This window comes from Hibiscus syriacus, unplaced genomic scaffold (genome assembly GCF_006381635.1).
Source record: "Hibiscus syriacus cultivar Baekdansim isolate YM2019G1 unplaced genomic scaffold, ASM638163v2 tig00117034_pilon, whole genome shotgun sequence".
Lineage (NCBI taxonomy): Eukaryota > Viridiplantae > Streptophyta > Magnoliopsida > Malvales > Malvaceae > Hibiscus > Hibiscus syriacus.
Window position 1 is genome coordinate 7,202,760 of NW_024063533.1, and position 22,259 is coordinate 7,225,018.

The 22,259-nt window shown below is 36.7% G+C and overlaps 1 protein-coding gene and 1 pseudogene across 1 annotated transcript; both read right to left on the reverse strand.

Annotated features, from left to right (window-relative positions):
- Positions 1 to 4,880: 4,880 nt before the first annotated feature.
- LOC120196527 (60 kDa chaperonin-like) lies at positions 4,881 to 18,762 on the reverse strand. Its single transcript, XM_039198320.1, has 2 exons — positions 18,360 to 18,762; positions 4,881 to 5,305 (listed from the first exon to the last, which is right to left on the reverse strand). Exons 1-2 carry the CDS (start codon positions 18,760 to 18,762, stop codon positions 4,881 to 4,883), a joined length of 828 nt encoding a protein of 275 aa, XP_039054251.1.
- Positions 18,763 to 19,604: 842 nt separating this feature from the next.
- On the reverse strand, positions 19,605 to 21,850 carry LOC120196528 (annotated as a pseudogene).
- Positions 21,851 to 22,259: the final 409 nt, after the last annotated feature.

Here is a 22,259-nt window from a genome sequence, read left to right on the forward strand (position 1 = left end):
GGTAGGTGTTTACATGATTAAGCTCACTAAAACACTAATATTTATAAGAGAAAGGAAAATAAAAAGGAAAAACTCTTCTATTGTGTTTGATTTCTCGGATAGGTGTCTTAACCCTTCTTCAAGTGTTCTTAACTTTTTTTTATATGTTGGAATGAGCTTGTGGCCATTTCTAGCAGTTATGGATGTTTTGGAGCCGTTGGTTATTAATTTTCTACAAAAAAAAAAAAACTGGCTAGCATATGGAGTATCAGTACTCCTTTAATGGGTATCAATACTACCTTTATAATTTTTAAATAAACTAGTCGTTGGGTCTAACCAATATCTATACTATGATCATGGTATTGATACTACTGTGTAAAGTAGTATCGATACCCCTTTGAGTATTTGTACCTATTTTGCATTATGGAATTTGAGCAGTTTGGAAAACACTGGTAGTATCGATAATACCTTGAGAGTATCGATACTTCTCTTACCTTTGGTATCGGTACCACGTGAACAATATCAGTATTGTTCATGCAGTATCGTTGGAACTATAAGAACAATATCAGTACTTCGTACACAGAAAAAAATTTTGTGCTCAAATTCTATTTTAATGGACTTTGAATTATTTTTTGAAACTTTGAACAAATTCAATTCAAGGCTAAAAACATTTAGCCTTAATTTATTATATCAAAATATTATAAAACACGATTCAACATATTAATTGCTGAATATTTTAATAAAATCATGAATAGATGTAAAATGATCATTTTGCCCTTATATTTAATAGTTAAATATGAGCAATTTACGAAGCATGGATGTTTATTGCTTGGAGTATGTTGAATGTTTATTTTTGATGTTGTGATATGTGTGATGAATATTCAATTTCAATCTGCTCTCGCTTAATATGAATGATTATGATTCGTTTATCCGATTCATTTCGAAATATAATGTTCATTCAGAATACACAGATTATATAACGTGGTCGGGCATAGGGTGTTACATACACAAACTCTCATATCTCTTGTTTATGACACAAGAACACATAAGCTCAAAACTTAAACAAATTGGTACCAAATGAAAACTAGAAGCAATATCTTACCAAATATGTTGTTAGAATTGTATTTTAATGATTACATTTAAAGGAATTTGACTTAAGAATCTATGAATTCTCAAGGAAGATTCTTTAATGGTGGAAAGGGCCAAGGAAGGAGATGAAATGAATTTTTCTCTCCTACCATGCCTTAGACGTGCAAGTCTAACTAAACTACATCAATTTGTAATGTTTTTATGAATTATCACCTTATGTATTTTGAATAAATCAAGGTATTGGTCCTTGAACTTTTACATGTACAAGAATGGGACTTCCAACTTTACTTACATTCCAAGATTCAAATTTCACATTTCTCACATTTTAGTCCTTTTTTCGTAGAATTACAAGATTAAACAAATTACTTTGGGATTTATTCTAAACTTGATTTTATTAGTTCGAAACCTGGAATAAGACTGAAAACATGCCTAGGTATGGGAAAAACTTTCTTGGGTCGCGCTGGACACATGATCAGATGGCTAATGGTGAAGGCTCATTGAGTAAAACATTGGGCTAGTAGATAACAAGCTTTTCTAGCAGATAATTGGAGGTTAGCGGGCTTACTGGTTTTGGGTTCAAGTCATTTGGGCTAGTAATTGAGTGACACAAGTGGAGTGGATGTGTTATGTTTTTTGTAGAAGAGTTAGGGTTAGTAGGGCCCAATAATGATGGCGAATGTGGTCTCGACGGGGCAAGATACGCACATTGACAGAGAAGAGACAGAGGAAAAGAAAAACAAGATGGGTTACTAGGGTTTTTACGTGGTGGCGGTGATATTATTTTTTCATGGCATTCTTTACAACGTCAAAATGACACAACACCACAATCTGGAAAGGACTTTCAAGTACATTGCCCTATACTCGGTGAACAGAGTATAAGGACGACATTGATAACACCGGAATTATAGAGCAAGGTACAAAGGCAGTTGGTGGTGCAACCACGGTAGAGACCCATCGAATGAATGGAAAACAAAGGGCGAGAGAGAGGGAACTATTGCAGTGAGTGGGGAAAATTGCAAAATATGATTTCATAGAAAAAATATAATAGGTTAAACTACAAATTTACTCACTAAACTTTAATCTTTTTTAAACAGCCCAAAAGAGGAAGACTACATTTCTCTCGGTCATAATCATGGAAGAGGTTTAAGTTTGAGAGGGGATGAAGGAGACTGGGCAAGCGAATTTACCGACTACATTTCGGGGTCGAACCAGTCGGACATGGATCACAAGAGATTTAAGTTGGATAGATTTTCTGTAATTTGGCTGTTGAATAATTTAGTCGATAAATCAAGATTCTTTGAAGAAATAAGATTCCAATCAGAATTGGAATTTCTCCGACAAGATTCGAGTTTGCTATCCATAAAACTTCAAGGTTCGACAAGTTCCTAATCTCCGAGCCTCGGCAAATGGCTCGCTTTAAAAGGGTTGTAACTGAGTTCCACGTAGGTCAACTTGATCAGATTACCTAAAAATGAAGGAATCTCACCGTTAATTTCCCGCTAAGTGATAGATTTTTTTTTTTGCTCAGTAAAATTCTTTTTAGACGTTTAACCCTGAATTGTGAGCCTCGCTAAAACTCATTAACCTAAATGGAGTAAAAAAGTGCACCACAAAAACAGGAGGGAAAGTAGACAACAATTCATCACTACAAAGGTACTAACTCAATAGACAGCACACTGCCCAATCCCACAACCAGAAAACAGAAAGCATAACCCCTACAAAAAAGATAGACGCCCCTGATCTGAAGCGTTACTACCAAGCTTTGAAAAAATTCTATATTTTGAACTAGCCTTTGCAATATAATCTGCTATACTAAAACAAACCCTCCAGCAAAAACGAATAGCATCAGTCTTGGACTGGGCGTCATTGATGGGTCTCTTAAGGAATATTTCGTCACCACCAAGGTCTCTTGACCAACAAAGCCAGATTCAAACCAATCTTGAATTTGCCGTGAAAATTACCTTGATTATCACAAACATGGTGGCTTCACTCCATGACTCCTTTGATACCCTGTTTTTACCTCTCTCAACTTCCACACCATTCAACGGTCATACAAGAAAGAACCTTGCACTCATAATTTGATTTGAAAATTTAAAATCAACACAAAACAAGCAGTTAGTCATTGGGAAGAAAGTCCATTCCGATCCACATCCACAGTGATTTATGAAACACTCGAAGATTAGTTGGATCAATAACATCTCTTGTGCAGACCAACCCCCATAAACCAAACCACTCCCACTAATCCTGTCTTGAACCTCCCAGTCAGTGCTTGTACAACAAACGGGCATCCTTTAGGTGGCTTTAACGCTTCCAAAAATGGGAGTCCACAAAACTCAAACCCAAAGACCAGCTCCTGGAACTCAACTGGCTTATGACCGAGCAAGGCACAACGGACATGTTTAATTTTTGTTGATTTTATTTTCTACATCCCGTGCTTGAGAATCGACATTTCCAAGTCTTCAAAACCCCTTTTAACCTTTTCAAATTTGCATTGGTTTCAATACCGTTTATAATCACAGCACGCCCAATAGACGAATTCCTCAACTCCTCTTTGACTTCCTCTACAACCTCTCCTCTCGCTTCGACATCGCACCACGTTGGAGACACCGCCCATAAAAAACCTCAGCATTGACTGTACCAATTTAACGCTTCAAGTCACACCACAATAGCCTTTGCTCCGCTATAACACAAGGGTCGTATACTTTTACGAAGGAGAAAGAACAAAACGCTCAAAGCCAATACCCAATACCACTAATACACTATTTCAGAAGACATCATCCACGATTTGAAGACTTCATCATTTCTCATATCGTAACTAAACCCCCTGCCTTTCAAGAAATAGCTCCATCTAAGGTTGTTAAAAAACACCGCATCTACTTCGAGTAAAAGCGCTCTCTCCCTCTCTACCTCTGATATTCCAAGACTTGACCATCATGTCTAAGGCCCACCTTTCACGTTTCTACTTCTAAAACTCCTGAGAACCGTCTTTCGAGTCTTTTAATAAGGCAATATCCCGAACCACATCTTTTTCTCTACCTAGAAATTGAATCCCCAAAGTTCTGCCTAGCTCCAAAGTTTTTTTGGCTTCTCTAGTCAGAACATTCCATCTAGCTTGCATATCCGAATCTGAAAGAGACCTTCCTTCCAGATCAGATGAATCCACTGCTTTCTCTTGCTTCTTTTTCTTTTTAAGAATTTCCCCCCCAATTTTACAGGGTTCTATCTTGAATATCTGCCAGAGATCTGTATTTCTTTTGTTTTTTCAGTAAATGCTTTGAGCATTTTGGCTTCTCAATCAAAACTCCATCGAGACGTTTATTGCTTAATTCCCTGTTGGCTTCTCTTTCATCCTCGACTCCTAGGTTTGGATTAATATTCTGCTTATCCACGCTTTCAGCCCATGACTCAGTCCCGTTGGGCCTCGCCTCAATTTGTTCATCCGAGATATCTAGATCCGTGTCATCCTCCTGTGCCAGCCCATGATGTAAGTCTTTTTTTTATTAAATCCCATAAATTGCACGTCATCCATCCAACATTTACTTGGAATTGTATTTCCTAGTCCTGCCCTTGATCCATAATCTCAAAGCCCTTCTCGGGAGTTGCCTTTTTACTTATAATTTGGTTTGCCAGACCATCATTTATGCTGCCTCCCAAAATCTCTACCTCCTTATAAGCTTGTCTTCATCATAGACACTAAAAGCGGCACCGACACTAACCTCTTCATCTTCCAAAACCCTTATGTTTTCTTCTCTGAACAACGTCTTTTCCATGTCAGAAGATAAAACTTTTTCTTTGCTTTGTTTGGTGAAGCCTCATTGGGACAGACAGTTGCACAAATTTTCCATTTCCCCTATGAATCTATCATGCCCATTGAACTTATTCCCTGCATTATCAATATGATCATTTCCAATGCTTAAATCATTAAATGCTTCTTCTTCATTGGAGCAACTGTAGCGAGATAAATTTCCCGATGAAAGACTTTTTTCCGATTCTAACATAAATTCCGATTGCTCTACGAAATTTTTATGTAATTTGTTTTTGTCCAACTTTGACTTTACTCTCTTAAACTGACCATCTTTGCTTGGATCCGAAAAGCCGATCTCCACCACCCGCACCTCATGTATAACACTGTCAACTTCAAATTCTATTACTTCGTGGATTCCTGGTTTATGTTTAGTAGATATCAGTAGCGTGACTTTTTTGCAATCTTGAGAACGAAAAGCACTTTCTCCTAAAGCTTCCAAATTACCCCATAATTCAACATCGTTTTATATGAAGCCTGATTCCAACAATGAAATGGAAGCCCCGTGACTTCCAACCAAGTCACTCTTGTCGAAATGTTTAAAGTCTCTGTCTATGGTCTAACGCTCAAGAAAATTTCCTTCAAATAAGACCAATCTAGATCCTCCAGCATAAGGTAAACATCATCATCCTCAATTAAAATAAGAAATAGCTTTAATTTCTCCCAAACCCCACGTGTGAAGTCGATCTTCGATGCTACGAACGCTGCATATTGATGACATTTCTCCCACCAAGCATCTTCTAAACTTCCATAGACTTTCCTTATCCACCTGACCAGTTACTCTCTTTTTCTGTACTTTCTTACCTTTGCTAGCTTCTGCTGTTCTTCAATTCTTTGTACTCTTAAATTGCCTACCTCTTCCATATATCTTTGTTAGCTTGTTCATATCTCCAAATATTTTTATTCTCCTCTCTCACCTTACGCCATGCAACTGTTTTACCTTTTTGATGTGCAAAAGCCACTATGTTTTTGTGTCCAAATAATGCAAAGCCATTCAGTCTTTTCATTGCTCTAATGGCGTCCATCTTTCTTTCAAATCTAACAAAACTAAATCTTCTGCCCCCTCTACTTAGTTTGCTAGCTATAAAAGCATCGAATACCTCTCCATGTCTTGCAAAAGCATGCTACAACCCTTTCCAGTGCATTGCCGGTGAAAATTTATCCACAGAGTGACTGGGTTTTCTCCCTGGCGACCTCTTGTCAGGGCCCTGGGCCAGGGCAGGAGGGGCGCCCACCCAGGACCCATAAAATAATTTTTTTACAATATTTTTTTTGATAATAAATTAAAAAATTATAAAATAAAATATAGTAATCTATGAATTTAGTACCCAAACTATTAGTTCTGATCCGTTTTGGTATTTAAACTTTTAATTTTTTCAAAATCATATATAACGTTTAGTTTTCATTTCATTTCAGTATTTGTCGTTAAAAATTTAACGCTTTTAGTATTTAACAATCAGTTTTTGTTTGTTTTAGTACCTAAAATTTCAAAAAAAAAAAATTAAAAATTAATGTTAAATTTTGAATGTGTACTAAAATGAAATAAAAGGACTAAAGTTTTGAACGACGGATACTAAAATGAAACAAAAACTAAACTTTACATATGATTTTGAAAAATTTGAAAGTTTAGGTACTAAAACAGACCAAAACTGATAACTTAGGTACTAAACACGTAATTTACTCAATAAAATAATGGGGCGCCATAAATTTATAAGGTGTGAACTATCTTTATTGAATTTTATATTAACGTTAATAAATTATTCTTCCATAAAATTATAATTTAATATTTCTTCCTCAAAATTAAAAAAAAAATTCAATTGAACTCTTTAATTTTGATCTTTCCAAATTCCCAATATCAATTCACCAAATCTCTTTCCCGATTTTTTATATCAATAAAAAAATTTATTAACATTTTTTTTCAAAACTTAATGAGAAAAAAATTATGAGAAGAAAAAATTTAAGTATAATTAGCATGCTTCTTTTCTCTTTCATGTTTCACGATTAATCTGAAAATTATTATTCTCATTTTTTAATTTATCATATTTCTCTCACACGTAAAGTCACAATTATTTATTATCAATTATGGCGCTTGAATTATATTGAATATTGTTCTTAAAATTATAGTTAGACCACATTTTTAATTTCTTTCTTTTAATTTTATATATTTTCAAATTCTAGATAAGATCGTTCTTTTATTTTCAAATGTTATGTTATGTATTAAGAAAAATATATTGGAAAGCATTGATTTTGATACTATCATCAATGGTTTTGCATAAAAAATGATTGAATGTAATATTTTTTATAAGTATTTGTATTTTTAAATATATTTTTGACATCTTTTATATTGTAATGAATTACTATTTTTTAATTAAATAAAAAAATCTAATAAAAATTTTAAAATTACATATTTATTAAATTATTTTTATATTAAGGGCCATTTTTTATTTTCACCCCAGCCTAAAAATAGTCAAGATCGGCCTGCCTCTTGTATTACTCATGTTTGTGCTTTTGTTTTTTTTGTTGTGGTGGTTGGAGCATTCCAGTTCTCCCCGGCGGCCTTCTGTATTTTTGCTCAGTTTAATGGAAAACCTAAGTGATAGGACTTTGACAGACTGAATCCTTGCGAGAATCCTTGCGAATCTAAGGGGATATCATTAGTGAAGTTTTTGTTAAAAAGTTAGTACTCTAAAGAGAAATCCGGTAACTCTCCAATGAACAAGTTTTATGAGAGATCAATCTCCTAGAGATGAGAACATGGGGAGAGAGCCTGAGAAGAAAGTGGACTGTAGAGGTTATTTCTACCAAGGGAGAGAAAACGCAGGGTTCGAATAAAACAAAATCCGAACGGGAAACCGCCTGAGATTCCCCCTACCGACAACTCTTTCACCACGCTTACATCTCCACTTTTCTCCGCATCGCCACCCCATTTATTCTCAAAAACTAACTCCCAAATCACAACCTTGACTCGCTCATTTTCATTTCAACCGATGATGATCCCCAAATCATATTCAGAAGAGCACAAGAGTCTCTCTTCTAGTTCTCCTGCTGTATCTTCACGTATCAGACTATTTCTTTTTTCTGTTGGCAATGACAAAAAAGTTAACTCATCCGAAACGAGAGAGTTGGTTTGGTGATGGTTTGAAGAGCGCAAGAGCTTTATACTGTAAACGTGCAATAAAAAAACTTTGACAAAACATTATAAAGTAGTGAGATAACATCTTTGATTTAATAAAATAAAGATTATGTTTGATCTGTCCACGACAGATAAACATTTTGTTTTTATCTGTACCCATATCGTGAACAAGATCATCAATTCCAGAACATAGCTCCCAAGTGCTTCATGATCTATCTCCTTGAGTCACATAAAACACCACCAATCCCAGCCTTATCAATCGCCTCCACTAGAGATGTGTATCTAAAACTTGGCAAGATTCAACTCAAAATTAATGTGAATATATATATATAATTGGTTGAAAATATAATGAAGGTGATGAGAAAAAAACATAATAAAAGTATTATATTAATAAAAATTAATGAGATTTAAACTAAAAAGTCTTTACTAAATTTATCATACAAAGATACAAATCTACACCAAAAAAAGTCAAATTAAGAAGCTTTAGAGGGTCCAAAAGAAAATCAAGTTAACAAACTATAATTTACCAAGGTAAGAAGTAGCGCTAAAGAAAATAAAAGGTAAAGGCATGCATGAATGGATGGCGAAACAATGACTTGGTGTTAGGTATGGCTCATAAATATACCGGTAAAGAGGACAGAGGATGGAGCGGAGTGAGCGAAGCGAACATCATCTTTCCTTACAAAGAAAGTCTCGTAGTGGGGGTTACGATTATGTGGATTGGGGTGCGGGGGTTTGCAGGGTTATTTTTGTAAATATGTACCTAAGTTTATTTATTATAAAAGGAGATGTAACCTAAACCTACGAGATATTGAATAAAATTCTAGCGCCGCCTAGGGCACCGAGGACGTAAGCACATTGCTGAACCTCATTAAAATTCTTGTGTTCTTTTCTTTTTATTTACCCGATTATTCAACAATTGGTATCAGATGTCAGGAGCCAAATTCGAAGTTGCAAAATTCGATGGTCAGGGTAACTTCGGATTATGGTAAACAAGGGTGAATGATCTATTGGTGCAGGAAGGGATCCTGATGGCTTTGCGACCTATAAAGCCGACGTCGATGGAGGAGGAAGATTGGGAAGAATTGCAGCTGCGAGCAGAAGAAACCATACGATTATGTTTGGTGAACTAGATCATGTATCACGTCATGCATCTGTCGTCTCCATATGAAATTTGGAAGAAGTTGGAAAGTCAGTTTATGTCCAAATCCTTAACGACTAAACTGTATCTAAAGCAGCTGCTGTATGGGCTGAAGATGCAGGATGATCATGATTTGGCGCAACACGTGAATGTCTTCAATCAAATCGTTTCTAATTTGGCTCGGCTTGATGTGAAAATTGAGGATGAAGACAAAGCGATGATTCTGTTGTGTTCGTTGCCTCCCTCTTACGAACACATGGTGACTACTCTTACATATGAGAAAGAGACTATCAAAGTTGAGGAGATTACTGCAGCCTTGTTGGCTCACAACCAGCGGAAGCAGAATGCAAGGGAAAGTTCTCAAGCTGATAGCTTATATGTCAAGGGTAATCGAGACCGTGAATGGAAGCAAGAAAAAGACTGCGTCTGGGAAGTAGAATTTCAGATCCAAATCTAGGGATAAGAAGATAATTCATTGTTACAAGTGCAAGGAGGCATGACATATGAAGCGAGACTGTCCGAAGTTGAAAAAATAGAATGATGAGAAGCGTGATGACTCATCCAAGTCTGTGAATGTGGTCAAGGATGACAATTCTGATTGCAGTGAGGGTGATATGCTCTCTATTTCAACGACTCAATTGACGGATGCTTGGACTCTTGATTATGGATGTTCTTATCACATCACGCCAAATAGGTAATGGTTTTCGACATATAGGTTTGTTGATTCTGGTTTTGTTTATTTGAGTGATAATCGATGTTGCAATATTGTTGGTATTGATGATGTCAGAATTAAGATGTATGATGGCTCTGTTCGGACGTTGTGTGGTGTTCGGCATATCCCAAATTTGAAGAAGAATTTGATTTCTTTGGGCACTTTGCACAAGATTGATTTTATCCCTAAGGCTGATGAGGATAGGGAAACCATTAGGATTGTTAAAGGAGCTTTGATTGTGATGAAAAGAAAGATGACTGCAGAGAATATTTACAGATTGTTAGGGAGTACCATTGTAGGTGGAGTTCATTCTGTTGAGTCCTGTGATGATACTACCAAACTGTGGCATATACGTCTTGCTCATCTTAGTGAACGTGGTATGGCTGAATTACATAAAAAAATCTGTTGCATGGTGTTAAAAGTTGTAAGCTCGATTTTTGCAAGTATTATGTTCTTGGTAAACAGACTAAAGTTCGTTTCAAGACTGAGAAGCACATACCTGAAGGGATTCTTGATTATGTGCATTCTGATGTATGGGGGCCTTCCACGACATCGTCTTTGGGTGGATCTAGGTATTATGTTACTTTTATTGATGATTTTTCACGGAAAGTTTGGGTGTATTTTTTGAATCAAAAGTCTGACGTTTTTGATAAGTTCAAGCTGTGGAAAGCTGAGGTAGAAAACCAAATAGGACAAAAAATCAAGTGTTTGCGGTTTGAGAATGGTACAGAGTACACATATTCACAGTTTCCAAACTTATGTAAGGAGCATGGGATTAAAATGCATTTTACAGTGCGCAAGACACCATAACAGAATGGTGTTGTGGAACGGATGAACAGGTCGTTGAATGAAAGAGCCAGATGTGTGCGGTTGAATGCGGGGTTTCCCAAATACTTCTGGGCTAAGGCTGTTAACATGGCGTGTTATCTTATCAATAGATCGCCAAGGGCATCATTGGCTGGGAAAGTTGCAGAAGAGGTATGGACTGGTCATGATGTTACTTTTGATCACTTACGGATTTTAGGTTGTCTTGCTTATGTGCATGTATATGCTGATGAGAGATCCAAACTTGATGCAAAATTGAGTGAGTGTATTTTTTTGGTTTACAAGACAAGTGTCAAAGGATTTAAGTTCTGGGATCCTGTTGCAAAGAAAATTGTGATCAGTAGAGATGTTTTTGATGAACAGTCCATGTTACACCAAAAGAAAGACATGACAGTGGTGGATTTTGAGCAGTTTCTAGTTGAGAAAACAGAAACTTCTCAACCGACTTCTGGTGGTTCCGCTACGGTTGATTTGCTGGATTATAGTCTCGCCAGAGAGAGGGTGAAACGGACGAATATATAGCCTCCGATCATATTGGGTTTTGAAGACTTGGTCTCTTTTGCAGTTACTGTTAGCAGTGATGATCCAGTTACTTTTCATGATGCTGCTACTAGTCAGGAAAACGACAAGTGGATGACTGCCATGGTTGAGGAGATGGAGTCTTTGCATCACAATCGTGCATGGGAGTTAGTTCGCCTTCCTGAGGGTAAGAAGCCGATTGGTTCTAAATAAGTGTATAAGAAGAAACCTGTAGTAACAGAAAAAGAGGAGGAGAAGTTCAACGCTCGTTTGGTAGCAAAGGGTTTTTCACAGCAGAAAGAAGTTTATTATGATGAAATTTTTTCTCTTGTGGTCAGGCACACTTCCATCCAAGCAGTACTTGCATTGATGGCTAGTTGGGATTTGCATTTAGAGCTGATGGATGTTAAAACTGCTTTTTTGTATGGTGATTAGAGGAGCATATCTACATGCAGCAGTCTGAAGGTTTCACTCAACCTGGAAATGAGCATTTAGTTTTCAGATTGAAGAAATCTTTATACGAGTTAAAACAGTCTCCGAGATAATGTACAAACGGTTTGACTCCTATATGATCAAGATTGGTTACAAGAGATGTGAATATGATTTTTGTGTCTATGTTATGAGCCTTGATGATGGTTCTTTTATTTTTCTGTTACTGTATGTTGATGATATGTTAATTGCTGCGAAGAACATGGATGATGTTATCAGTTTGAAAACTTTATTGAGTTAGGAATTTGATATGAAAGATTTAGGTGCTGTAAAGAAAATTCTTGGAATGGAAATTTGTAGGGACAGAGAATTAAGGAAACTGTGGCTATCTCAACGGGGTTATGTTGAAAAAATGCTAGAAAGGTTTGCGATGAGCAGCGCAAAACCAGTGAGCACTCCATTGGCGAATCACTTTAAGCTTTCATCAGAACAATGCCCTACGACAGATAAGGAAGCATAAGATATGGCAAAGGTTTCGTATTCTAATGTTATTGGCTGCTTGATGTATGCAATGGTATTTACTCGTCCTGATTTAGCTCAAGTTTGTAAGTACATGTCTAAACCTGGTAAGCAACATTGGGAAGCAATCAAGTGGATCTTTAGGTACTTAAAGGGTAATGTGGGACATGAAATTGTTTTTGGTAGTCAGCGAGATAATTCGTTGGTTGTAGGATATGTGGATTCAGACTATGCAGGTGATTTGGATAATAAAAGATCTACGACAGGGTATGTCTTTACTCTTGGTGGAAGGCCTATTTGTTGGAAGTCTACTGTTCAATCTGTTGTGGCATTATCTACAATTGAAGTTGAATACATTGCAGGGGCTGAAGCAGCAAAACAAGATTTATGACTTACTGGTTTAGTGAAGGAGTTGGGTGTTCAACAAGGTGGAGTTTAGTTGCTTTGTGACAATCAAAGTATTATTCACTTGGCTAAGAATCAGGTATATCGTGCTAGAACTAAGCATATTAATGTAAGGTTTCACAAGATCAGAGAGTTGGTTGCATATGGAGAAATTTTGTTTAAGAAGGTACATACTGATGAGAATGCCACTGATATGTTCACCAAGCCAGTTACGACAGACAAGTTCATGCATTGCTTGAACTTGTTGAATGTTTCTAGTTGTTAAAGAAGTAAGGTAACCCAACCCACATTGAATGTTGCCTAAGGGGCAGGATATTCGCCAAGGTGGAGATTTGTTAGGTACGGTACATGGTTATTTTTGTAAATATGTACGAGATTTTATTTATTATAAAAGGAGATGTAACCTAAACCTATGAGATATTGAATAAAATTTTAGCGTCGCCGAGGGCATCGAGGACATAAGCAAATTGCTAAACCTCGTTAAAATTATTGTGTTCTTTCCGTTTTCTTTACCTGATTATTCAACACTTGGAAGTTTAATGCTAATATATTTAACAATAATGTATGGTGTGGATGGACAAATTGTTATCCCTAATCACCCACATTTTGTGAGTGTCGAAACCGTCTTTCGACTGGTCCCCGGAATTGGGCTTCGACTTGATATAAAATATTAGGAGTCACCACCGATCATTTTAAATCGAATTTAGGTGGGTCGGACACCATCTTACCTGATCTATGTTTTACCAGAAACTTGTCGGGTTTAGGAGTCGGTTACGGTCAAGGAATGATTAGCACCCTTGAACCGCCCTTTCGGTACCAATTAATTTGTCGGTTGTCTTTAATTACGAAAATTAAGAATTTAAATTAAAATTTAAAAATCCGATTTGAATTACTTACCTTTTATCGATTGAAATTACTACTGAAGAAGTCAAAAAGATGTTAGATACTAAAATAAAATATTGAATGCTTAAACACTTAGTGATTTAAAGGACCAAATTGATATCGATGGTAACTTGAAAGTCCAAACAACACAATCAACAATAATTAAGGTGTCAATCAAGGATATTGAACAAATAAGACACTAAAAATAGAAATAAATCATAAATAATATTCAGGGCTAAAAGAAAATAAATCAGAAACATGGACGAATAGATAACAATTCAAAACAAACAATTAATATAACAAGTGACCGGAATAAAACAAAACAAAACATGCATGTTTAAATCGAAACTAGCAAATAAATATCAAAAATAAAAGCAAAAGCATGATGGGACCTGGTAACTAAAACTGCATCGGGTTTTTTTAGAAGGATGACATTTACCCTATTTATCGATATAGGTAATACACCTTTTTGAGTAATTTCTGCAGACAATACCAGAAAATATCGCATGTCCACCATTCATTTATGCAGCAACTGACATGCATCCATTTGTGAATATTACTCGTGTAAGCACGGTTGCACAGGTAGTCCCATCACCCGCTTCATCGTTAGTGGCATTTGCTACTTGTTTCACAAGACTCGCACCAACGTTCTTGACTTTGTCTTTGAATTCAATGCTCTTTGCAACAGTCAGTCTCCCCTTTGCTGTGAAGTTGAGTTTGTGTTGTCTCGAGTATAATATCTTTCACTGTGAAATTGAAATTGACTTTGAATGAAACTGAAAAGTTGTTTGTTGATAGTCAGTCGCCCATTCCCTGTGAAGTTGAGCTTGTGTTGTCTCGAGTCTAATATCATTCACTGTGAAGTTGAAATTGACTCTGAATAAAACTGAAAAGTTGTTTGTTGACAGTCAGTCGCCCCTTCGTTGTGAAGTTGAGCTACCACCATCGATTTCTGAATGCACTTTTGAATCGAGTATCTTTCATTTTGAAGTTGAAATTTGACCCTAAAAGCTGTAAAAAATTATGTGTGCTAAAAATGATAAATGTAATGCTCTTAAGTATATCTAAGATACATGCAACATGAATGAGTTATGTTTTATCTCTTGGATTGGAGTCCCGTGTTTTGTCTGCCAAACTGGTCCTTGGAATCGATCGTATCCCATTTGCTTCTCGAGCTTTGGCTTTACAGACCTTTCATATTTGAGACTATCATGTTTGAAAAATATTTTTCTCCTTTTTCTTGTTTTAGGAGGGAAAAAGATAAAAATTCTGTAAAATATTCTTCGCAATTGAATCAAATTGTAAACATGAGTTCAAAGTATATCAAATGAATGAATAACTCTTTTTAATGCTTTCAGAGTTATAGCTCTTTGACAAATATTCAAATGGATGAGTTGATTTCAGGTTGACCTAAGGTTTCAACCATAAAAAGGTCATTTTTTGTTATTGCAACGTTCTTTTTTTGGTTTGGCATTTTAATTGGGTGCGGACAAAATGATGAAACTAGCATGATCAATTACTAGACCTTTTATTTCAGTCCTCTGAAATCTTCCATTTGTTCAAGCCTCGTAAGCTCCTCTAACAAAGATAGTGCAAAAATATCGGTCTAAAAATGAAATTCCAGAGTGCTCGTGTGAAGTTGACTATAACAGGTGTTCCTTAACTCCCTCAATCCATCATTATCGAAAATATTTTTCTTAGATAAATTTGATTTAATTTGCCGTTATCTGGCTAGCTGAATCCATAAAGCCAAGACTTTTAACCAATTGCTTTAGAGAGACAACTTAACATTATAATCAGTTTTATCAAGTTAACTGAAGGGTTCATCTCATCACAAAGTCTTCGGCTGGACAATAGCAGTGGAGCAAACACCGAATTGCCAAGTGTTCGAGCAATATCATGGTTTGAACGTAATCTACTCATAAGGCTAGGGCTTTCAAGTTTCCTCTATAACCAATTGCCTTACTGGAATAGCTCAGCTTTACGGATTTAATTTCTTAAGTTTGTCAAGAAGAACCTATTATAGTCTAGGTGTTGTTAAAAGTCAAGGAATCTCATTTTTAGAGTTCAATTTCCAAGCAACCGACCTAAACTAGATTTACCTACTCGACTATTCCATCTGTAAAGATAATGATCATCATTGAACGTCTTAAACGAAAAGTATAGTAATTGTCATATGCAAATGATGCCCAGTGTTGTCCGCACCTTATGAAAAGAAAAGGTTACATTGGTTAATTGCAAGAGCAGGGTACGGTGTTTGAGTGTATATTCTGGGTAAGGTCAAAGTCCTTATTTTAAATCATGTTACTTCGTCAAAGATCTGTAACTTTGAACCATTTACAGAGTTTCTTAATTCAAATGATATTCAAAGAATTGTAAGTTTGCAAATATGATTCATTTCTTAACATCTTTAAAGTAACATAAATTTATTTAAAAGTCCTTACAAAAACTTGAGAAAAAATGAAAAAACAAATTCAAACAGAATGCCTCAAATGATGAAATGATCTTCCTCACTTGGATGCCCCCAAGTTGTTGAAGTCGATCCAATTCTGGTTACGTATCTTCTGCTCGACTCTCTTGAATGCGTAACAATTCTCAATTGTGTGCCCTGAGACACCGTCGTGATATTCACAATGAGCATTCTCGTCATACCACTTGGGGTATGGGGACTTCATGGGTTCCATCGGGTATGGTGACACTAAATGGGTGTAAAAAAGTTACTGGTAAAGCTCTTTCTAGGTCCTGGGAATATAATCAAAATATTCCCATTTTTTATGAAACATGTGAATGTAATAAAAAAGAAAAATAATGCGAAATATACAGGAATGCATGATGCATGTAATGTTCGAGGCATTGATCCAAAATATATCTGTTATTATAAATAATCCTCATTGGGGACAAAAGTGTTTTATCTTTTAAGAGACAAAAATAACCTGACAGCTTCTGACATGTTGACTAGTCTTCTGTCTACGTCTGTCACCGGTTGAATAACCTGTCGAACCGCTCTGGCTTCTCTTGATGAACAGTGCAAATGTTCCCAACGAATACGTCATTGGAGCCCTCAATTGATATGAACTATGTGAAGTTCATTTGTCTGTTTCTTGAATTCGTCAGCAATGGTCTCCAATTTCAGCTATCATTTTGCCATTTTTGTCTTTGAAGGGATTCCCAAGATCAGTAACCTTCATCTTGCCCATGCAACCTCTGTAGTCAATTCTTCAAAGATAGACTTTCATTGTGCTTGATATGGACCCAGTTCATTCTGAGTCCTTTATAATGCAGCAGAGTGATATACTTTTCAATTGTGGGCACCACGTCTTCTGGATTGAATGACACATAGTCGCTTTGTAGACTATCCTCTGTATTTTCATCTCTTGTATTACAACCCCTTTGTCCATTAATGCAGATTATTCATGTTTAACAAACACATTTTTGGTGGATCAACACCTCTTTTAAATGATGCGAATGATGAGAACAAAATGAAAGAGGACAAAAAATAAAAAAAATAGTGAGGTAAATCAAAACAATAATAAAAATGAAAAATCCTACCCCATATGATATTTACCCTACATGCTTCAATTCCTACCTGGACATGATCTCTATCCCGCATGCTAATTTCAAACAAATCCTAACCCATATTTGTCTAGTTTGCATGCTTTGAACAGAAAATAAAGCAGGAAATAAAGCAACCTAGGGTTTGGAATGAGGTTTTGGTGTGGGCTCTAATTCCCTATAATCTCCCAGTTTAGGTTTTAAAAAGGTACCCGAGCTCTCCTTGCTGGTGCCCCCTTGGGCTTGCCAGACCCTTAGTCCTAAGCCCGTTACAAGCTTGTGTGAACTAAGTTAAACTCAAGAGGATACATTCCCTTATGCCCATACGGAGAATAAATTCACACGAAGACATAAGGTATATGGATCCCGAAGGCTACTTGCTAGGCCCGCACGGTGAATAAATTTACACGAAGGCGTCGCTTTCACCCCCAGTTAAATAGGATTCGGAGCTCGGGTATAGAGCCTGAGATGAAAATTTTGAAAATCTGAAATCATTGGAAAAAAAACGTCAGTATAACTATTTACTTGAAAAATGATCAAAGGTAAATAATTTGAATCGAATAAATAAATTAAAATTCGTTATTTTCGCATAAAAAGACAACCGAAAATTAACTCTGACCTGACTCACTTACTTGTCCATAGCAGAGTCGCCAAGCTGTCGGAATCGTCTTTCGGCTGGGCCCCGAAATTGGGCTTCGACTTGAAATAAAATATTAGGAGTCGCCACCGACCATTTTAAAACGAATTTAGGTGGGTCAGATACCATCTTACCTGATCTGCGTTTTACCAGAAACGTGTCGGGTTTGAGAGTCGGTTACAGTCAAGGAAGGATTAGCACCCTTGAATCGCCCTTTCGGTACCAATTAATTTGTCGGTTGTCTTTAATTGCAAAAAATAATAATTGAAATTAAAATTTAAAAATCCGATTTGAATTACTTACCTTTTATCGATTGAAATTACTACTAAAGAAGTCAAAAAGATGTTAGATACTAAAATAAAATATTAAATGCTTAAACACTTAGTGATTTAAAGGACCAAAATGATATCGATGGTAACTTGAAAGTCCAAACAACTCGATCAACAATAATTAAGGTATCAATCGAGGATATTGAACAAATAAAACACTAAAAATAGAAATAAATCATAAATAATATTAAGGGCTAAAATAAAATAAATCAGAAACAAGGACGAATAAATAACAATTCAAAACAAACAATTAATATAACAAGTGACCGGAATAAAACAAAACAAAACATACATGTTTAAATCAAAACTAGCAAATAAATAGCAAAGATAAAAGCAAAAGCATGATGGGACCCGGTAACTAAAACTGCATCGGGTTTTTTAGAAGGATGACATTTATCCTATTTACCGATATATGTAATACGCCTTTTTGAGTAATTTCTGCAGACAATACCAGAAAATCTCGCATGTCCACCATTCATTTCTGCAGCAACTGGTTTGCACCCTTTTGTGAATATTACTCGTGTAAGCACGGCTGCACAGGTAGTCCCATCACCCGCTTCATCGTTAGTGGCGTTTGCTACTTGTTTCACAAGACTCGCACCAACGTTCTTGACTTTGTCTTTGAATTCAATGCTCTTTGCAACAGTTACACCATCTTTAGTTACTTTGGGGGCACCATATCTTTGTTCAATAACCACATTCCATCCCTTAGGACCCATGGTTACTCTAACAGCATCAGCAAGCTCTTCGACACCTTTAAGCATCAAAGCTCGAGCTTCAACCCCAAATTTAATATCTTTTTCCTGCATAGTTCCTATTCCAACTCAGTCTACTACCAATCTGATGTGTAGTTTTCCTAGCAACCCTATCTTTGGAAGCGAGGCTTGAAGCAAAACGATACATGTTGGTTAGTTTGGGAGGACAAAGGTTGAGAAAAGAATGTCAAAAGTGGAAGCTTTGGGGTGACGATAGGCCATGGGAATGTTTCAGGGTCTGGGTTTTTAAAGGAAGAGGAAATCCAAAAAGAGATGGGAGAGAAGAAGGGTCTCCTGCTATCCCCCCTCGACTCGACTACTCTTTTTGACCCCCCTCTCTCTCTCCTCTCTTTTTCTTTTGTTTATTGGCAGCAAACGTTTACTTTCATTCCCCCTCCATCCTGGGAAAAAAAAAGAAACGGAGATATGCATCCATTAATAAAGCCAAAAAATGGTGGCCTCCCATTGTCCATTTCTTCCCCTTTTATTTGCTGGAAACCGAACCCCCACTTCCCCTTGATTTATGGTGTCATGTGAGTTTAGTGGAGTAGTGTGTGTTATTAGTGGCAAGGTAAAGTTTTAATATTATAAAATATAATATTATTTAATATAAATATTATATAGTGTAATATCATATGTACTACACAATATAAAGTGTATGCTATACCATATAAATATAAATGTAATATGATAATAATATATGCAAAAGGGTCGGACTAAAATATGTGTCTACGGTGGTGAGAGTTCCCAATCGCAGGGAAAACTTCAAGAAATAAAGATATAGAGAATATTATCAGAAGTTTAAACTGATAATGAAAGCGTATAATAAATTCTATGAGGAAATAATAATAACCAAAGACAGCACCCATTACAGGAATCAACAAAAACCTAGACTCTTATCTAAGGATCTGCATACTGCCCACAGCTTGATGATGATGAGATGGCTGGCAAGGTTTGACCAAAGAAGAGTAGCCCATATCAGCCATTGTTGCACTTGGAATCCCAGCACCCGTCGGCCTGTCAACAGCAGCTTGATCCAAAGATTGCACTTGTCTCTTCAAGAATTTGACATAATGAATAGCCTCGTCTAACATCGACGCCGTATCTATTTTGGTGCCTTCAGTTACAAGTCTCTGCAGAATCCTTATCCTCTCGCTTATCCGTTCTCTTCTATGCCTGGAGGCCACGCTCTGGGGATCCTTGGAGATCTTAATGTTTCTTCTCTTTGGAGGTTTAATGGATTCTGGGTCTATATGAATAGGCTGCATCGCTGCTATACGAAAAATCATCTCCCTCATTATTGCCATGGAGTTTTTCTTATCTACCGAAGAGGAATATGAATTTGCATTGTTGAAAGGAGTTGGGTATTTGAACTTGTTGCTGCTTCCCATATTGTCGGGTTGAAGAGGTGGTGTCATGGGTTCTTGAACAAGGTTATCGCCATTGCCATTGCCATTGAATGATAAAGAGGAAGGCAGGTTTATCAATGTATTCGGGTTTGGGTAAATGGGTAGGATGGTGGACCTTGAAGTACCATTGAAGAAGTGGATTTCAGGTGGCAATAATGTGGGAGAGGTATGAAAAGTAGGCTCACTGAAATTTCTTCCATTTGCATCATCATTGTCATCATATCCATGTGATCTTCTGTTGATGATTTCATCATCTCAACATCCCTTGAATCTAATCCTAAACTTCTTCCTCTCTGTGATTGCGTGTGCGTTTAGAGAAAAAAATAGATGGGAAAGTTGGAAATGATAATAATTCTGAAGAACTGGATGGTAGAGGGATGGAAGAGGAGCTGAAAGGAAGCTCAAGATATAAAGAATTAAGGTTTTTAATCAGAGAAATGTGCAGAGATAAGGAGATGAGATTAAAAGTACCCATCAATAATATCCAACAAGGAAGTGGAAATGCCTTTATATAACAACTTATTGCCATTTTTTCCATTTTAAAATTCATGCAAAGATGATAGGGAAAACCCTCAATTTTTATGATTGGGTATGTGATCTTGGATACTGACCGTTCATCGTGTGGGGACTAACCCTAATCGCTGACCCTATCAGCCATCCGATTCAAGCCAAATACACGTGTAAAAGATCAGCTTGGTCATGAGTTTAGGCCCACCAATTCAATGGCTTCAATTGATGGGATAGTTCAAGCAAGATGCATGAACCACTTTATTTTCATGGATTGCACCTTTGAGTGCTAAAAAAATGTACTTGCTTTGCCTTCATTTCTTTTCATTTTTTCAATTTTGTCAAAAAGAAGACCATGAAACCCCACATTCACATGACATTTTCTCAGAAGAGGAAAACCCTTTACCGGACTCCGACATCGGATAAAGATTTCGGTCACTTTAGGGTTTCATGCAATATATATATATATATGTTTCTAATCTTTAACCAGGGGATACAATTTTGATCTCTCTCTCTTTCTCGTCACTGCTTGTCTTTGACACGCCGTTCAAGGTGGATTAGAATGTGACGGTGATGGCAAGTACGCAAATGGTGAATTTTATTTGTTCATTTATTGTTGTTTGTTGCTAACTGGTTGTGGGAGGAGGAAAAATGTCACAAGAAGGACAGTAGATTTGATTGACTTAAAAAGGAAAAAAAATTAAGTGATTGACATAAAAATTAACTAACAAGGTTACTTCTAACAAGCAAAACTTTTGAGATAATTTTCTTGAATAAATTAAATAACGAGATAATACACTCCTTAGATTAATTATTTAAATAGAGTGAAATTTACAGTATTGGCCGTAGGTCGCCATGTTATCCGGGCGACCTACTAGTTCGTCATTTCTTCCCGGCGAGCTACAAGAGATTTTGCATGTGCCATGCATGTCCCAATACGCTGGGCATTCGAGGCCATCTGAACGAGCTATGCGAGAGCATCCGAGGGCATCCAAACGCATCTGACTGAGGTCATTCGAGCGAGCTATGCGAGGCATCTGAGGGCATTTGAGCAAGGGTAGGTCGCCATACACGCTGGGCGACATTGTAGGTCGCCATGTACGCCAGGCGACATGGTAGGTCACCATGCACGCAGGGCGACCTTGTCCTGCGCCCTGCTCCCTGTTGCATGCTTCCCTGCTCCCCACTGCATGCTCGCCTGCTCCCGCTGCTCCCTGTTTCTCCATGCACCTTTATTCGCTGCATTATTGCAGCATAATTTTCGCTGCTTCATGCATCAATTATTACTGCAATCCACGAGAATCAACGGCTCGTGATTCTTCAATTATTGGTGCATGGAAGCCGACCCTTTAATATATAGGGGGTATGATATGGGGTTAAGGAAGAATAAGAAAGAAAGGGAGAAGAGTGTCGAGAGAAAGGAAAGGAATAAGAGGAAGAAGAAGAAATGGAGTCCGGCAAGCAAACATCGAGGTAAATTTTCATTTTATTTAATTTAAATTAGTTTATTATTTTAAATTATTAGTTTGTTAGTTTAGGGTTAGGGTTAGTTTAGGGTTAGGGTAAAACATTTACTTAATTAGTTAGTTTGTTAGTAGTTAGTTATATATAAAAAATATGTAATTAGTTTGTGTT